Source organism: Triticum urartu, chromosome 7 (assembly GCF_003073215.2).
Source record: "Triticum urartu cultivar G1812 chromosome 7, Tu2.1, whole genome shotgun sequence".
Taxonomy (NCBI): Eukaryota; Viridiplantae; Streptophyta; class Magnoliopsida; order Poales; family Poaceae; genus Triticum; species Triticum urartu.
This window is the reverse complement of record NC_053028.1, coordinates 586,382,877-586,401,205: the sequence shown is the minus strand read 5'-3', so window position 1 is coordinate 586,401,205 and position 18,329 is coordinate 586,382,877. Positions and strand designations below refer to the sequence as shown.

Sequence of the window (18,329 nt, the reverse complement as noted above, 5' to 3'; positions counted from 1 at the left end):
ATTGATGCATATGCACACCCATATATTCCCTAGAAAAACTGGATTATGAACCATCTCATATAATTATTCAGATCGGTTATTCAGTTTGAGCACCTCAATCGGTTCATCTCCGTGAGGACAAAATAGTCTAAATTAATTAGGGATTTAGTTTGAGCGCACCTTGTGGATAGATCGGTGATGCCCTCACCTTTTCTCGGCCACCAGCGGCCAACAGAATGGTGGAAAGAATTATCCATGCCGGTAGGGCTGTGGGTCGTTTCTCCAGCGACGCCGCTACCCTCCGGACGGTGCCGTATTGGAGTCAGTTCATCTTCGTGAGGGCCTTTTCCTTACCCGAGCAGATCGCGCGGAGCTAGATGGATAGTTGCTTATTTTTTTAGCAGAGCTCGAGATAGATTTATCGATCGACCGGCAGGGTGTGTGGATCGGCACTAAGGGAAAGCCTCATTTCGGGAGTCTAGAGTGCATAGGCCTAATTATGTTCTTGCTGTGAAAACAGGGCCCAAAACAAAGAATATACTACTAGATGCTGGCCCAAAATCAGGGGCCCCTGAAATTTGGGGGCCCTGTGCGGTCGCACAGCCCGCACAGGCCCCTGGACGGCCCTGCTTGCCATTTCCAAACCGTAACTCCGATTCTGGCGATCTTTATATCGTTTTCAAGCGATTTCATCTCATCTTTCCAGTGGCACACTTGGATTTCCATGTTGAGGCCAGGTTCAATCATTCCTTGTCCAATGATGCATATGCATCGCATACCGCATCCCGCATATCATACCATGTTCATGTGTTGGTTGTTTACTATGTTGTGTGCTTCTTTCCGGTGTTTGCTTCTTCAGGTTGGTTCCAGTAACGTCGCGTTTGTGAGGACCCATTCGTCAACGTCCGTTTGTCTTCTTCATGGACTCGTTCTTCTTCCTTGCGGGATTTCAGGCAAGATGATCATACCCTAGAAATCACTTCTATCTTTGCTTGCTAGATGCTCGCTCTTTTGCTATGCCTATGCTGCGATACCTACCACTTGCTTATCATGCCTCCCATATTGTTAAACCAAGCCTCTAACCCACCTTGTCCTAGCAAACCGTTGTTTGGCTATGTTACCGCTTTGCTCAGCCCCTCTTATAGCGTTGTTAGATGCAGGTGAAGATTGAGGTTTGTTCCTTGTTGGAACATGGAGATGTTGTTCCTTGTTGGAACATGTTACTTGTTGGGATATCACGATATATCTTATTTAATTAATGCATCTATATACTTGGTAAAGGGTGGAAGGCTCGGCCTTATGCCTGGTGTTTTGTTCCACTCTTGCCGCCCTAGTTTCCGTCATATCGGTGTTATGTTCCCGGATTTTGCGTTCCTTACGCGGTTGGGTTATAATGGGAACCCCTTGACAGTTCGCTTTGAATAAAACTCCTCCAGCAAGGCCCAACCTTGGTTTTACCATTCGCCACCTAGCCTTTTTCCCTTGGGAGTCGCGCATCCTGAGGGTCATCTTTATTTTAACCCCCCTTGGGCCAGTGCTTGTCTAAGCGTTGGTCCAAACTAGAGCCCCTTGCAGCGCCACCTCGGGGAAACTCGAGGGCTGGTTTTAGTTGTACGGATTGCTTATCCGGTGTTGCCCTGAGAACGAGATATGTGCAGCTCCTATCGAGATGTCGGCGCATCAGGTGGTCTTGCTGGACTTGTTTTACCATTGTCGAGGATGTCTTGGAGTACCGGGATACCGAGTCTGATCGGAATGTCTCGGGAGGAGGTCTATTCCTTCGTTGACCGTGAGAGCTTGTCATGGGCTAAGTTGGGACACCCCTGCAGGGATTTGAACTTTCGAAAGTCGTGCCTGTGGTTATGGGCAGATGGGAATTTGTTAATGTCCGGTTGTAGAAAACTTGAAGTTGACCTTAATTAAAATACATCTACCGCGTGTGTAACCGTGATGGTCTCTTCTCGGCGGGGTCCGGGAAGTGAACACGGTGTTGGAGTTATGCTTGACGTAGGTTGTTCTAGGATCACTTCTTGTTCATAGTTTCTCGATCGTGCTTTGCCTTCTCTTCTCGCTCTCATTTGCGTATGTTAGCCACCATATATGCTAGTCGCTTGCTGCAGCTCCACCTCATACCTTTTACCGTACCCATAAGCTTAAATAGTCTTGATCGCGAGGGTGCGAGATTGCTGAGTCCCCGTGACTCATAGATACTTCCAAAACCAGCTTGCAGGTGCCGATGAGTCCGTGCAGGTGACGCAACCAAGCTCAAGAGGAGCTCGTTGAAGATCTTGTCCTTTGTGTTGTTTCGTTCTAGTTGATCAGTAGTGGAGCCCAGTTGGGGTCGATCGAGGACCGTGTCGCATTTGGGGTTCTTCTTTTATTTTGGTTCCGTAGTCGGACCTTGATTGTATTTGGATGATGTAATGCTTTATTCATGTATTGTGTGAAGTGGCGATTGTAAGCCAACTATGTATCTCTTTCCCTTATGTATTACTTGGGTTGTGTGAAGATTACCTCACTTGCGACATTGCTTTCAATGCGGTTATGCCTCTAAGTCGTGCTTCGACACGTGGGAGATATAGCTTCAGTTCATTACGCTACACACGGGCACCACATCAGTATCGCGCGGTGATAGTAGTAATGTGATGATGCAAAACTTATTAAAATTGGCATGTCACATATATCCATGCCATCAAAACCAAAGATGTCATATAAAATTTCCAAAGAAAAATATATACATATCCTATATGCCAAACGTAGGATAAAACTATGCCTAGCCAAAATCAACCTGCATTCCGCATATAAATGAGGTTGAACACACTCCAATTAGATCTGCTGCTCCAATTAGATATTTGTAATTTTTTCCATGATTACCATGATTATTGTGTGCATGATATGTCCCTGAGCTCTTCATGAGTTTTGTTATATGTTTTGCCATCTATCCAGAGGTGCAACCCATGTATTTTTGTGATGTGTGTGGTGACTAGCACAAGCTTGCAAAGTGGAGCATTCGTTAATGCTGATTTCAGGGACTTAGCATTTCCACTAAGTCCTTGATCTGTTTATCTCATATGCCATATGTTCATGTTGTTTCCTAGTGATCCGTGCCTCTTTTGAGGATGATCAGTAAGGATGTTTTGTTAATCTTGTAGTGCTCTATCCATCCATGTCTTTGTTTGCAATTATGGAGCACCTAGCTTGAGTCAATCGAGCTCTACTTTTGTCATTTCGTGAATCTGGGCAGATTGTCTACTTGTTAGCAATTTTGCCGAGATGTTGTAGTTGATCCGTGCATGCTATGCTATTGTTCTTGCCATGTCTAGCTTGAATTTTGTGTATTCTTGATGTATGCTTAGCTTGTCATGACTTGCTCTGTAGTGAGTGCATCGAGCTCGTAAACATGCCTACTTGATATCTGTTTTCAGCATGCTCCAGTTTTCACTAATGTGATCTGATTATGTTTTTGCCATGTTCACATGCTTGCAAATGTATTTTCTGATCCCTTTTGGCTCAAGGTCACTAAGGGACACTAAGGGACTTTTGTTAAGCTCTTTGAGTAGCTCCATGACATGCTTTAATTTGCCATGTTCAGGTCCTGTAGCATATTGTTTTCATGCTCCAAAGAGTGCTATCTGATCTGAAATTCCAGACAAGTGTTAATTTCACTAAGTCTGAGATCGGTTTACCAAATGCATTTTTGCCATGCTTGTTTGAACCTGTTAATGGATGAATTGGCTGTAGCTCAGTGTTCATCTTTTGTTAAGCATCTTGAGTGGATCCCTGCCATTTATTTTGATGTCATGTTTGGGTCCTGTAGCATGTTCATCTTGTTGCATTTAGATGGCTACTTGCTGTAAATCGCAGAACGTGGTCATATTTGAATTGCTTGCCATTTCCAAACCGTAACTCTGATTCCGGTGATCTTTATATCGTTTTCAAGCGTTTTCATCTCATCTTTCCAGTGGCACACTTGGTTTTCTAAGTTGAGGCCAGGTTCATGCATTCCTTGCCAAATCTTGCATATGCATCACATATGGCATCCCGCATAGCATACCATGTTTGCATCATATTGTTTGAGCTTTGCACGTGGTTGATTGTGTCCTTGTTTCTTGTTTGTCTTGTTTGGGTAGAGCTGGGAGACGAGTTCGCTAACGAGGAGCCCGTTGAGTTTTCTTTCGAGGATCCAGTCAACTCTGACAACTTTGCAGGCAAGATGATCATACCCTCGAAATCACTACTATCTTTGCTTTGCTAGATGCTCGCTCTTTTGCTATGCCTATGCTACGATGCCTACCACTTGCTTTCAAGCCTCCCAAATTGCCATGTCAAACCTCTAACCCACCATGTCCTAGCAAACCGTTGATTGGCTATGATACCGCTTTGCTCAGCCCTTCTTATAGCGTTGCTAGTTGCAGGTGAAGATTGGAGACCATTCCTTGTTGGAACATTATTTACTTGTTGGGATATCATTATATTGCCATGTTATATTAATGCATCTATATACTTGGTAAAGGGTGGAAGGCTCGGCCTTATGCCTGGTGTTTTGTTCCACTCTTGCCGCCCTAGTTTCCGTCATATCGGTGTTATCTTCCCGGATTTTGCGTTCCTTATGCGGTTGGGTTATAATGGGAACCCCTTGACAGTTCGCTTTGAATAAAACTCCTCCAGCAAGGCCCAACCTTGGTTTTACCATTCGCCACCTAGCATTTTTCCCTTGGGAGTCGCGCATCCCGAGGGTCATCTTTATTTTAACCCCCCCCCCCCGGGCCAGTGCTTGTCTAAGCGTTGGTCCAAACTAGAGCCCCTTGCAGCGCCACCTCGGGGAAACTTGAGGGCTGGTTTTAGTTGTACGGATTGCTTATCCGGTGTTGCCCTGAGAACGAGATATGTGCAGCTCCTATCGGGATTTGTCGGCACATCGGGTGGTCTTGCTGGACTTGTTTTACCATTGTCGAGGATGTCTTGGAGTACCGGGATACCGAGCCTGATCGGAATGTCTCGGGAGGAGGTCTATTCCTTCGTTGACCGTGAGAGCTTGTCATGGGCTAAGTTGGGACACCCCTGCAGGGATTTGAACTTTCGAAAGCCGTGCCTGCGGTTATGGGCAGATGGGAATTTGTTAATGTCCGGTTGTAGAAAACCTGAAGTTGACCTTAATTAAAATACATCAACCGCGTGTGTAACCGTGATGGTCTCTTCTCAGCGGGGTCCGGGAAGTGAACACGGTGTTGGAGTTATGCTTGACGTAGGTTGTTCTAGGATCACTTCTTGATCATAGTTTCTCGATCGTGCTTTGCCTTCTCTTCTCGCTCTCATTTGCGTATGTTAGCCACCATATATGCTAGTCGCTTGCTGCAGCTCCACCTCATACCTTTTACCTTACCCATAAGCTTAAATATTCTTGATCGCGAGGGTGCGAGATTGCTGAGTCCCCGTGACTCATAGATACTTCCAAAACCAGCTTGCAGGTGCCGATGAGTCCGTGCAGGTGACGCAACCAAGCTCAGGAGGAGCTCGTTGAAGATCTTGTCCTTTGTGTTGTTTCGTTCTAGTTGATCAGTAGTGGAGCCCAGTTGGGGTCGATCGGGGACCGTGTCGCATTTGGGGTTCTTCTTTTATTTTGGTTCCATAGTCGGACCTTGATTGTATTTGGATGATGTAATGCTTTATTCATGTATTGTGTGAAGTGGCGATTGTAAGCCAACTATGTATCTCTTTCCCTTATGTATTACTTGGGTTGTGTGAAGATTACCTCACTTGCGACATTGCTTTCAATGCGGTTATGCCTCTAAGTCGTGCTTCGACACGTGGGAGATATAGCCGCATCGAGGGCGTTGCAGGTGGAAATAGGGTTTCGTGGTGCTCCTGGATGTTTTCGGGGTATATGGATATATATAGGAGGAAGGAGTATGTCGGTGGAGCTACGAGGACCCACGAGGGTGGGGGCGCGCCTCCCTGCCTCGTGGCCTCCTCATTGATTTCTTGACATCTACTCCAAGTCCCCTGGATCACGTTTGTTCCAAAAATAACTCTCCCGAAGGTTTCATTCCGTTTGGATTCCGTTTGATATTCCTTTTCTGTGAAACACTGAAATAGGCAAAAAAGCAGCAATTTGCACTGGGCCTTGGGTTAGTAGGTTAGTCCCAAAAATAATATAAAAGTGTATAAATAAGCTCATAAACATCCAAAATAGATAATATCATAGCATGGAACAATAAAAAATTACAGATATGTTGGAGACGTATCAGTCCACCCTATATGATTATGATTGCCTCTACGGACCAAACCCTCCGGTTTATATAGACATCGGAGAGGGACAGGGTTGTACAAAGTTGGTTCATGGAGAAAGGAAACTATACGACTAGCCACCAAGCTTGCTATCCACGCCAAGGAGAGCCCCATCCGGACACGAGGAAAACCTTCTATCTCGTACCTTCACGACCCATTAGTCCGGCCCAAGTCACATAGCCCGACCATCCGAGGACCCGTTAATCCAGGACTCCCTCATAACATGTCAAGTGCACTTTATAAATTCTTATTTTTTATCAGGAACGAGGGTGTCGAGGATCGCCGAGCTGTTGAGGGTCCGGTACTAGGTTAGAGGTCGAGGGTCGTCGAGGGGTCGAGGGTCGATGGTCGAGGATCGCCGAGGGGTCGAGAGGGGGACATCGATCAACCCCCTCTCGCTCGACCAACTCTCGAGGACACCCAAACCCTAGGAAAAAAATACGATGTCGATCTCCTACCCCCTCCCGCCCCTACACGACAAACTCTTTCGAGATTTATAAGAGATTTATCAAGAATGCCCCCATTATGGATGTGCATAATTAGGTTGATGCATATTTTTCCTGATCTCATCTACGCATCTATCTCTTGTGTCAAAGTATTGAAGAAATCCATGGTTTCATAATTAGCCAGAAGTAACAGGCGCATGATGGTATGAAGCTCTCCAAAGTTATTTTGGAAAGGAGTCCTGATAGGATAATTCGCTTTTTGGTACGAAGTTCAGCAAAGGCCTTCCACATAGTAATATTCGAACGGCTATTGATGAACTTCGTACCAAAAAGCGAATTATCCTATCATGACCCTGTCCCAAAATAACTTTGGAGAGCTTCATACCAACATGCACCTGTTACTTTTGGCTAATGATGAAACCATGGTTTTCTTGAATCCTTTGACAGTAGACAACATGACATATAGAAGGGTAGATGAGATCAAGAAAAATAGGGACCATTTTCTGTACATCTAGAATGGCGCCATTTTGTTAAATCCCTTGTCGGTCCGGACGTCAGACATTCATGAGAGAGGCGGTCCAGGCTAAACCCTAGAAGCGTCGAGGCCACCACAAACCCTAGAAGCGTTGCTCAGGCCACCCCAAACCCTAGAAGCGTTGCCGAGGTCACTCCATACCCAAGAAGCGTCGAGGCCACCCAAATTTACCAAGTTAAAAGAGCGTTGTCGAGGCCACCCCAAACCCTAGAAGCGTTGTCAAGGCCACCCTAAACCGTAGTAGTGTTGAGGCCACTAATTAATATTCCTTGTTGTGATTAGCTAGCTAGCTAGGTCTATGTTTGCCACTAATATATCCAACTCTCATGTTTGTATATTAATTGACATGTTGTAATATTGGCAGAAACTATGGAGCAAAGAGACTTGGAAATAGAACAATTGTTGGGGGACGTAATCATCGGCGAAGGTGATGTCTTGTCGTATCTCAATGACACCGATGGTCTGGAAGGAGAGGGTGAAGGCTCTGGTGATCGAACAATGGAGGAGGAAGGACATGATCATGATGGCTCCGATGACCGAATGCCGGTGGAAGAAGGTGTAACGCAACGAGACCATTGTGCCAGGTGTCTTCCAGTGTTTCGTTGTTGTTGCCTTGTCATTTGCTTGCGTGTCACATCTTGTCATGTCATCATGTGCATTGCATCATCATGCTTTCGAAACTTGCATGCGTCCCGGCCTCCTCGTTCTCTCCGTTGTCCGTTCTGAGCCCAGACACACTTGCACGCGCCCGCGGCATGTCCGAAATAGTATTTTATAAGTGGCCGGAAAATATTCTCGGATTGGGTTGAAAGTTGGCGTGTAGTCTTATTATAGTGTAGATAGACCGCCTGTCAAGTTTCATCGCATTCGGAGTTCGCTTGATAGCCCAACCGTTAAACTATAGCGGCATTATAGCCGGTCTAAAGTCGGACATTTTCGGTCTCCGGAAACCGTGTCGGGTTGCATCTCTCCCCTCTTCTCTCAGACCAACCCGCTCTCCACAGTCCACCTAGGCCCATGCCTACCCCTCCTTGCACAGTGCATCGGACCCCTCGCGCGCGTCCAAAATTTGTCCCGAACCCGACCCGCTCTGTCGTTACCGTTGGATCCGGATCATCCCCAAACATCTACAAAACATCTCCTTTCTATTAATTGGACTTCCAACCTATATTTTTCTCAGCCGTCTGTTTATGATCGTAGGGACGTGGTAGACCCTGCCTTAATCCCTTTGCAATATAAATAGTGGGCAACCCTAGAAATTAGGGACCTTGTCCCATCCATCCAATCCCCACGCCGCCGCCACTCCCTTTGTTTTCAACGCTAAGCCAACTATCTTCTTCCCCGATCCAAATCCTCCTCGTTTTCTCCACCCAACCAACCCAGCTCATCCCTTGGATCCCTCGCAGTCAACCTAAGCCAGCCACTTCTCGATCCCTGCGCCGCCAGCCATGCTCGGGAGGAGCCCGATGCCCTCTGCCCCTCGTCCCCAGTCGCCAAGGACCTCGTGCCCGAGGGCTTCACCGACCACCATCACCTCCGGTTGCCTCGTCGGAGCAGCAGCAGCAGTCCCGAGCGCCTGAATCCCTGCCTCCTCGCGCCTGCCGTCCAGGGAGCAGCAGCACCGCTCGACATGGTCACCAGCCCACGACCGCGCATCTCCTCCCGTCCCTCGTCCCCAATGCACGTGCTATCGGCCCTCTTCCACAGCTCGCCGGCGCCGCCCACAGGAGACCACCTGCGCTGAGCCGCCCAGCGATGTTCCGCCGCATCCAGCCACACCGCTAGCAAGCCCCTGCTTCCTTGCTCGCCGGCGTCCTCCTCATCTTAACGCAGATCCGTGCGTCCCTCCTTTTCCTGCACTGCCTCTTCGCCGGAGCAGAAGCTCCATCCGTCGCCGATGCCTGCCTGCGACCTCTGCCTTGACGCCGCCCCTCTTTCGTCCAAGGTCGAGGACGAGCCCAGTTCGTCCAGTCGCGTTAACCCCATCGCCAGATCCCGTGCGCCCCTGCCCGGTCAGGTCGTTTGAGGCCACCTCCTCACGCGCATGGCCCGCAAGCCGCGCCTTGCGCCTCCAGGCTCAGGTGGGCCTCAGCCCAACGTGAGCAGCCCCCGTTCCCTGTGCACTTTTGGGCCGGCCAGTTTCGGCCCGTTTGTTTTTTTCAGTTGGCAGCGAATTATTAATTTCTCAGAGCATTGCATATTTACAAAACTGCCCCTATTTTTAACTGCTAATAACTTTTGAACCATGTATCCATTTAAAACATGTCATATATGTAACATGGCTATAATTTCATCTAGTTTAATAATTTGCAACTTTCATCTATGTTTAAAATGTTTAAACTGTTGTTTGCATGTTTTTGCATAAATGCCATGCTAAAATGTTTTAATTCATAACTATTTAACCGTAGCTCCAAATTTAATAATCTTTATATGTATTTGGGGTAGAAAATGCCTAGTTTAACACGGTGCATTCACTTTGCATGTTTAATAACTCTAAAATATTGTTTAGGGCAGAACAGTGCCATAACCAAAATATGCACATGAGGATTTTCCGGACTTGTTGTTTTGTTGTTCCGGCCTCATTTAAACTTGCCTAGATAGGTAGTTTTGTTTTGCTTCACCCCTTGCCATGATAAACAACATTGAATACTGTTGAGTACATAAACGAGATCGAACTAAATAACTTGTTGTGGTGTTTCGTCAATATGCAACTCGTTGCATATTGATCTCCACTTAATTTGTAGAATTACTTGCGCACTTGGCCATGTCATGCTTTATTAAACCGGACATGCATCATACTTGTTGTGCATCATGCCATGTTGTTGTAGTGGTTGTTTACTATGTTGTTTGCTTCTTTCCGGGTTGCCTTTCTTGTGAGCTTCGGTTCCGTTCCGGAGTTGTGAGGATCCGTTGGCTACGTTCATTTGTCTTCTTCATGGACTCGTTCTTCTTCCTTGCGGGATCTCAGGCAGTATGACCATACCCTCGAAATCACTTCTATCTTTGCTTGCTAGTTGCTCGCTCTTTTTCTATGCCTATACTGCGATACCTACCATTTGCTTATCATGCCTCCCATATTGTTAAGCCAAGCCTCTAACCCACCTTGTCCTAGCAAACCATTGTTTGGCTATGTTACCACTTCGCTCAGCCCCTCTTATAGCGTTGTTAGTTGCAGGTGAAGATTGGAATTTGTTCCATGTTGGAACATGGATATTTTGTTGGGATATCACAATATCTCTTATTTAATTAATTCATCTATATACTTGGTAAAGGGTGGAAGGCTCGGCCTTATGCCTGGTGTTTTGTTCCACTCTTGCCGCCCTAGTTTCCGTCATATCGGTGTTATGTTCCCGGATTTTGCGTTCCTTACACGGTTGGGTTATAATGGGAACCCCTTGACAGTTCGCTTTGAATAAAACTCCTCCAGCAAGGCCCAACCTTGGTTTTACCATTCGCCACCTAGCCTTTTCTTTTCCCTTGGGAGTCGCGCTCCCGAGGGTCATCATTATTTTAACCCCCCCCCCCCCCCCCCGGGGCCAGTGCTCCTCTGAGTGTTGGTCCAACCTGTCAGCCGCCGGTGGCCACCAGGGGCAACTCTGGGTTGGCCTACCAGAAGTTTGGACAATCTGAGTGTGCCCTGAGAACGAGATATGTGCAGCTCCTATCAGGATTTGTCGGCACATTCAGGCGGCTTTGCTGGACTTGTTTTACCATTGTCGATGATGTCTTGTAACCGGGATGCCGAGCATGATCGGAATGTCTTAGGAGAAGGAATATCCTTCATTGACCGTGAGAGCTTGTGATGGGATAAGTTGGGACACCCCTGCAGGGATTGATCTTTCGAGATCCGTGCCCGCGGTTATGGGCAGATGGGAATTTGTTAATGTCCGGTTGTGGAAAACCTGAAGTTGAACTTAATTAACATACATCAACCGCGTGTGTAACCGTGATGGTCTCTTCTCGGCGGAGTCTGGGAAGTGAACACGGTGTTGGAGTTATGCTTGACGTAGGTTGTTGTAGGATCACTTCTTGATCATAGTTTCTCGATCGTGCTTTGCCTTCTCTTCTCGCTCTCTTTTGCGCATATTTTAGCCACCAAATATGCTAGTCGCTTGCTGCAGCTCCACCTCATACCTTTTATCCTACCTATAAGCTTAAATAGTCTTGATCGCGAGGGTGTGAGATTGCTGAGTCCCCGTGACTCACAGATACTTCCAAAACCAGTTTGCAGGTTCCGATGATACCGTGCAGGTGACGCAACTAAGCTCAAGGAGGAGCTCGATGAAGATCTTGTCCTTTGTGTTGCTTTGTTCTAGTTGATCAGTAATGGAGCCCAGTTGGGGTAGATCGGGGATCTGTGTAGCTTTTGGGGTAGTCTTCTTTTATTTTGGTTCCGTAGTCGGACCTTGATTGTATCTGGTTGATGTAATACTTTTTTCATGTAATTGTGTGAAGTGGCGATTGTAAGCCAACTATGTATCTCTTTCCCTTCTGTATTACATGGGTTGTGTGAAGATTACCTCACTTGCGACATTGCTTTCAATGCGGTTATGCCTCTAAGTCGTGCTTCGACACGTGGGAGATATAGCCGCATTGAGGGCGTTATAGAAGGAGACCTTGATGACGGCTCCGGTGACCGAACGGAGGAGGGAGCTATTGCAAAGTACGGTGACCGTAAGCCTGTGCTGACTAGCTAATTGATGCATTAATTGTTTTGGTATGTACATATATTAACTCTTCTTCCTTCTTTTATAGCCCTCCGGATCGAGCCAAACTTCGGTAACAAGACGAGGCCCGAAGAAAAGGTTGTGCCAGGATGAAAGGTTCACGATCACAGCAATCGCGGACGATGGCCCACCGATTGAACCCAGGCGGACCAAGGATGCATTTTCTGCTTAGTGCAGAGCTATTGTTAGGGACAGCATCCCGATCAGCATCCAGCTATGGAATAAGCCTAAGAACAAAGACCCTCAAGTTTCTTATGTCACTGATAGAGAGAAAGATTGTCTTTGGACCTCGCTGAAGGAAAATTTCACCCTACTGCCAGAGGAGGATCCGGGTAAGCCAGTTATAGAGCCATTGGTCAAGGAGTGTGCTCTTAAGAAGATGGCAGATCTATTTAGGAGGTGGAAGAATGAGTTGAAATTATCATATGTCGACAAAGGGAAGACTCTAGAATTCACCAGCCGATTTGAGAAGATAAGAGATCACTGGCCCGCATTTGTGGCCTACAAGACATCGGACATGAGTAAGAAGATGTCAGAGACAAACAAGAACAATGCTGCAAAGAAGAAGTTTCACCATCGCACGGGGTTAGGTGGCTACCTCAAAGACCGGCCGTTGTGGGACAAAGCTGAGAATGACCTACTTGCTAAAGGGGTCAAACCAGAGACATTGAACTGGCCAGACCGTTCAAGGACTTGGTTCTTCGGGGTTGGGGGAACCTTGGACCCTGAAACAGGGAAGTGCGTTTGGACGGACGAGCAAATTGCAACACCCGTCAAGAAGCTTCAGAAGTGTATCGCCGCAGCACAGCAAGGGACATTCATTCCCGACAGAGAGAATGACGAGCTGACCGAGGCCCTCGGGAATCCTGAGAACCCTAGACAAACACGAGGCACGCCGGGCTCAGTTCCGTGGAAAGTTGGGTTTCCCGGCGCAGGCGGTTACAAAACCCAGGAGAGGAAGAGGAAGCTAGAGCAGAGCGAAATGCAGAAGTTGAATGCAAGAGTACAAAAGCTAGAGGAACAAGTTGAGAGCCAACGAGCTGCCAGAGCTACCCCGCCATCTCAGCGGAGAAACAGTGTGGCTCCCACCGAGCTCGTTCAACAGCCCGACTTCACGGCTCCTAGCTACCCCGTGGATGCTATCACGGAGGCTCAACATTGCCAACCTATGACGCAATGGCAGAACCTCAAAGTCAAGGTGGTTGTCGGCTCTGTTGCACCTCCTCAACCCGGCGGAACTTTTCACTACCGTCCGATTCCACATGGCTATGCTGTTGTGATGGTGGATGAAGTAACGGAGGGATTTGAGGAGCTCGAGCTTGACCACCCTACAGGTGAAGGGGAGACTCAGCTGGGTCTTGCTCTGAAGACTCCATGTCTATGGCGGAAGGAGCACATCAAGCTTCCGAACTGTTCGCCTCCGCCTCCTCCTCCTCCTCCGGCGAGTCGGGGCACTCCGCCTCCTCCTCCTCCTCCGGCGAGTGATCAGGGCACTCCGCCTCCTTCTCCGGCTGCTCCGGCGTGTGATGCTGGCACTTCACCTCCTCTGGCGCGTCCGAGCAGTCCGCCTCCTCCTCCACCTCATCAGCAATGGTGGAAGACAGACGCCGCCGCTCCGGCTACTCTGGCGCGTCGGAGCACTCCGCCTCCTTCTCCACCTCGTAAGCAACGACGGAAGAGAGACGCCGCCGCTCCAGTGGCTAGCAGTATAGCTAGAGGCGGGAGGCAATACAGATACGGTCCATCTCTCAAGACTCCTGAGAAGTTACCATACGAGAGGACCGTGGAGGAAAACGCGGAGATCTGTGAAGCCCAAGTGAGGGATTTTTTTGCAAAGAAATCTCTACCTCCGAAGGAGATGATAGATCCGGTGAAAGCAAAGCGCACTATCAATTCCCTGAAGCGACCACCACCACCTCCACCGGATGACAACCATGTCCGCGCTCTTAAAAAGACATTGGAAGATGCGCGTCGGTCGGGAACTACTTCAAGTGATAAAAGGTTAGCAGAACGAAGAAGTGGGGAAAAATCGAACAGGCGAACCAATCGTGCCCCCCACTCAAGGTCTCTAGTGGTATCGTCGCAAATCTACCGGGGATGGTGCCCGGTATCAATCCTGCTGATTACCTGGCGATGATATAGTGTTTAATACAATGGAGGCGGACCAATTCAGATACCAGTACGGCAAACCTCTTGTCAATGACGGAAATCCTCCTCTAACGATGATGATGCGAAGATTCCATCAATGGTACATGCAAACCTGCAGCAAGTCTGGGAAGGATGCTTTCATGATGAGAATTAAAGAGGAGCACGACTTCGTTGGACAAAATCTGATTACTGTTGATTTTGACGAGTTTTTCCAGTTCTACAATCAAAAGGCCCTCGACAAATCACTCATGGCTTGCTACTGTCTGTAAGTACTACTTTTATAATTAAGTATCTATATATAGCTCAGCTCTTTCATTGCATGTATATATAATTATCCTCACTATATTATTCAGATTGAAGATCGTCGAATGCAAAAAAACACAAATCTATGACATTGGGTTCATTAACCCAAATGTCATACGTGAACGGACGGTTAAACACAATGTCTCAGAAACCGAGGACAACTTGCTACAATCGTTGCTCAAAAATCAAAGCAAATATAAAATACTCTTTCCTTACAACTTCAAGTGAGTATTACTGTCTTGTGCACATTCGGTTTCTCTTATTACTTGAGGTTATAGTAATGTAACTGATGAGTTATGCATGCGTCTGCAGCTTCCAATTTATTATCCTAAAGATTAAGCTTGAGCAGGGAGAAGTAACTTTCTTAGTCTCGAGACGAAAAGATCCCTAAGACTATGCGAACATGACTCGAATGCTCCAGAAGTAAGTTCGATCGATCATTATCGCACCATATCGGCAACTTTGTTCATTTCCTTATATCAAGTAATTATTTTCTTTGTCTCGCAGTGTCTGGAAAGAGTTCACCGTAATTTCTCCGGGACTGCCGATCGAGCTGCGATTTAAACACCCGAAAGTAAGTACTACTATCTAATTCCGTGCATCTCCCATTGATTCTAACTAGTTTCATCAATACCATTTAGCATGCTTGCTTATCAGTTTGATTGACCTCTATTTCTCGTAAAGTGCTTGTGGCAGGAAGCCGGAAAATGATTTCTGTGGATACTACGTTTGCGAGTTCATCTACAACGCGACGGCCTCTAATAAGCGGGGCTACTCTGAAAAACAATATGAAGTGCGTAAGCAAAAATATTCACATTTTTATTTTATTACCATCATTTGTGTTGAGTTTCATTTGTACACATGTATTGACCCCCTTCTTCAATTTGGATCTGGCAAATGCGGGTTGAACTCCTACCACATGATCTCATACGAGCAATTCTAAGAGGAATTGACGGGATTCTTTCTTAACCACGTCATCAATCTAGCCGGAGAATACCATATGGCACTTGACTTCAGATATTAGAGATTGTAAGAGATCTTATATTGTATATATGTTTATTTCTGTAACATGTTTCTTTTTCTACGAGGGCAAATTTGGGTCGCCCTCCCGTTAGGCGCATCTGCCGATCTAAATAAAAAAACTGACACGTGCATCCGTCTGATCGATCCAAATAGACAAAAAACAAACAAAACGCGTGTTTGTTTGAATCGACTACTCTAAGTCAATTTACACTAGGACACGCACGGTCACAGGATTCTAAGCGATCAAACGCACAGTGCGCGTCCGGCGGAAGACTCGGCCAGACTGCCGGCTATAAACGTTTCCTTTTGTACCATGATCTACAAAATACGTACGGAAGAAAAGTCTAAGGCCACGTGGAGGGATTCCCCCTTTTAAGAGTTGTGCTCATCCTGGGTTCCCCACACAAAGTTTCGAGCAGGCAATAGAAGGCCGCGCAGCGCAGTTGGTTCCACTCCTCCACGTAGCACGTCTGAGACAATGTCCGATTGCATGAAGAAATCCCTCCTCTGGCTGCTGCTCCTGAGCTGCTGCTCCACGCCGTGCTCCGGCTCCGGCGACGAGCCCGACGTCCGCTGCCTCAAGAGCTTCCTGCGATCCGTGGTTGATCCCGGGGGCGCACTGAAATCCTCGTGGAATTTCCACAACGCCACAAAGGGTTACATCCGCGGCTTCACCGGTGTAACGTGCTGGTCCGCTGACCAGCACAGGGTCTGGTCGCTGCGCCTCAGCGGCCTGGGGCTCCAAGGCCCGTTCCCCCGGGGACTGCGGGACTGCGCGAGCATGACCGGCACCCTCGACCTGTCGAGCAACAGCTTTGCCGGACTGATCCCCGCGGACATCTCGCTGCAGCTCCCGTTTGTAACGTCTCTTAACCTCTCGTACAACGGCTTCCGGGGGCCGATCCCGCCGGGCATGGGGAAGATGGGGGAGTTCCTCGCCCACGTCGACCTTGGGCACAACCAGCTCAGCGGCCAGATCCCCTTGGAGCTGTCCAGGCTTCGTTTTCTGGCCTCGATGAACGTTGCGAACAACTCGTTGTCCGGGCCGATCCCGGCTTTTCTGCAGGGGTTTCCGGTGGCGTCCTTTGCCGGCAACGACGGGCTCTGTGGCGCTCCGTTGGATCGTCGTTGCCCCGCCTCCGCGAGGAGTAGAATGCAAATCAGCGGCGAGTCGAGTGTCGGGGCGGCTGTCGGGTTCGTCCTGGGCTTTGTGGTGGCCTTCTACTTCCCGCAGTGGTTCTCCCGGAGGCTCCACCCCTACGTCTACCGCTTTCTCTGAAGATTCCCCGTTCATAGAATTCCAGGAAGCCGGATGAGCACTTTGGACTGTGGTTTCAGCTTTTTTTCATGGCGGTAACGTATATTTTTTATTTCTTATTTAGAAAAGGAGGTTAAACCCTCGGCCTTCGCATCAATCGATACATATAGCCATCTTTATTAATTAATATGAAAGTGGCCCGCTCGATGCGCGGGCTAGATTTTTCTAATGATTTTTTTAGGGATGATTTTTCTAATGATTAATAGTGAGAATATATTGTTTGGCACTCAACATCTCATTTGAAACTTAAAATCTCACAACAGTTTTAATATTCTCCAGGAATCAAATTGGTTATATGGTGTGGGCATTACGATGGTCATCTTAAAAATCATATAGCATAATCAAAAATAATAATGCTTGAGAAAACCCCATAAATTTTTATTACTGTTTGGGTATTCATAGGAAAACCATTTTACATATAATTTAGAAGATGTCTCACTTTGTCGATGTTTAGAAATTAAGTATTTATCAGTTTATTTGCTCAGGTGCAATCATATTACATACAGTGTGTTTAGGTATTAAAATATGAAAAACAAAGAACTATGGGTTTTGATCTTTTAGTTAATGCAGGATTCGCCAGATTAATGGTTGAATATATTTTTTAGCGTTTCGTGGTCAAAGTCACCTTCCTTTTATATAAAAATATGGATCCTACTGTCATTTTGGAGAAGTTAACATATTGAGAATCATAATTCAGTTAGAATTTCTATGAAATTCTATATCAATACAAATAATGAAACTTTGTATGGCTTTTTCGTGAGAATTTTGAGCATACCAATGTTTTAATTAAATTGTGATTCAGTACATATTACATGATGTTGTGATCATAAAGACTTTTGATTGCTATATGAAATATATAGGAGCAACCAAATAATGTACTGACATGGGAATAATGGTTATAAACTCATATGATATCTTTTAGTAGAGAAGAACTGGACCTTCATATAATCTATTTCTCTGTATAAAAAATAAAGGTCATTTTTTCTGTAGAGTAATAATTTTATTTAATTCATTCAAACTCCTATTTAATGATGAACATCGATAAAATGTCGTCATGAATACTGAATCAGTGAACTGTATGTGGAGGAGGCCAAGTGTCGGTGTCAAAACCGACGGATCTCGGGTAGGGGGTCCCGAACTGTGCGTCTAAGGCGGATGGTAACAGGAGGCAGGGGACATGATGTTTTACCCAGTTTCGGGCCCTCTTGATGGAGGTAAAACCCTACGTCCTCCTTGATTTATTCTTAATGATATGAGTATTACAAGAGTTGATCTACCGCGAGATCGGAGATGCTAAACCCTAGAAGCTAGCCTATGGTATGATTGTATGTTGTCCTACGAACTAAAACCTCCGGTTTATATAGACACCGGAAAGGGCTAGGGTTACACAAGGTCGGTTACAAAGGAGGAGATATACATATCCGTATTGCCTAGCTTGCCTTTCACGCCAAGTAGAGTCTCATCAGGAACGAGACGAAGTCTTCAATCTTGTATCTTCATAGTCCAACAGTCCGGCCAAAGGATATAGTCCAGCTGTCCGGAAACCCCCTAATCCAGGACTA

The 18,329-nt window shown here is 46.8% G+C and overlaps 1 protein-coding gene across 1 annotated transcript; it reads left to right on the top strand.

Annotated features, from left to right (window-relative positions):
* The first annotated feature begins 15,927 nt into the window (after window positions 1-15,927).
* Window positions 15,928-16,728, top strand: LOC125519119 (inactive LRR receptor-like serine/threonine-protein kinase BIR2). The gene has a single exon (XM_048683998.1). The coding sequence runs from the start codon at window positions 15,928-15,930 to the stop codon at window positions 16,726-16,728; it is 801 nt and encodes a 266-aa protein (XP_048539955.1).
* Window positions 16,729-18,329: the final 1,601 nt, after the last annotated feature.

Coding starts and splice junctions, on each gene's coding strand:
- LOC125519119 (XM_048683998.1), top strand. CDS start 15,928: ATGTCCGATTGCATGAAGAAATCCCTCCTCTGGCTGCTGCTCCTGAGC.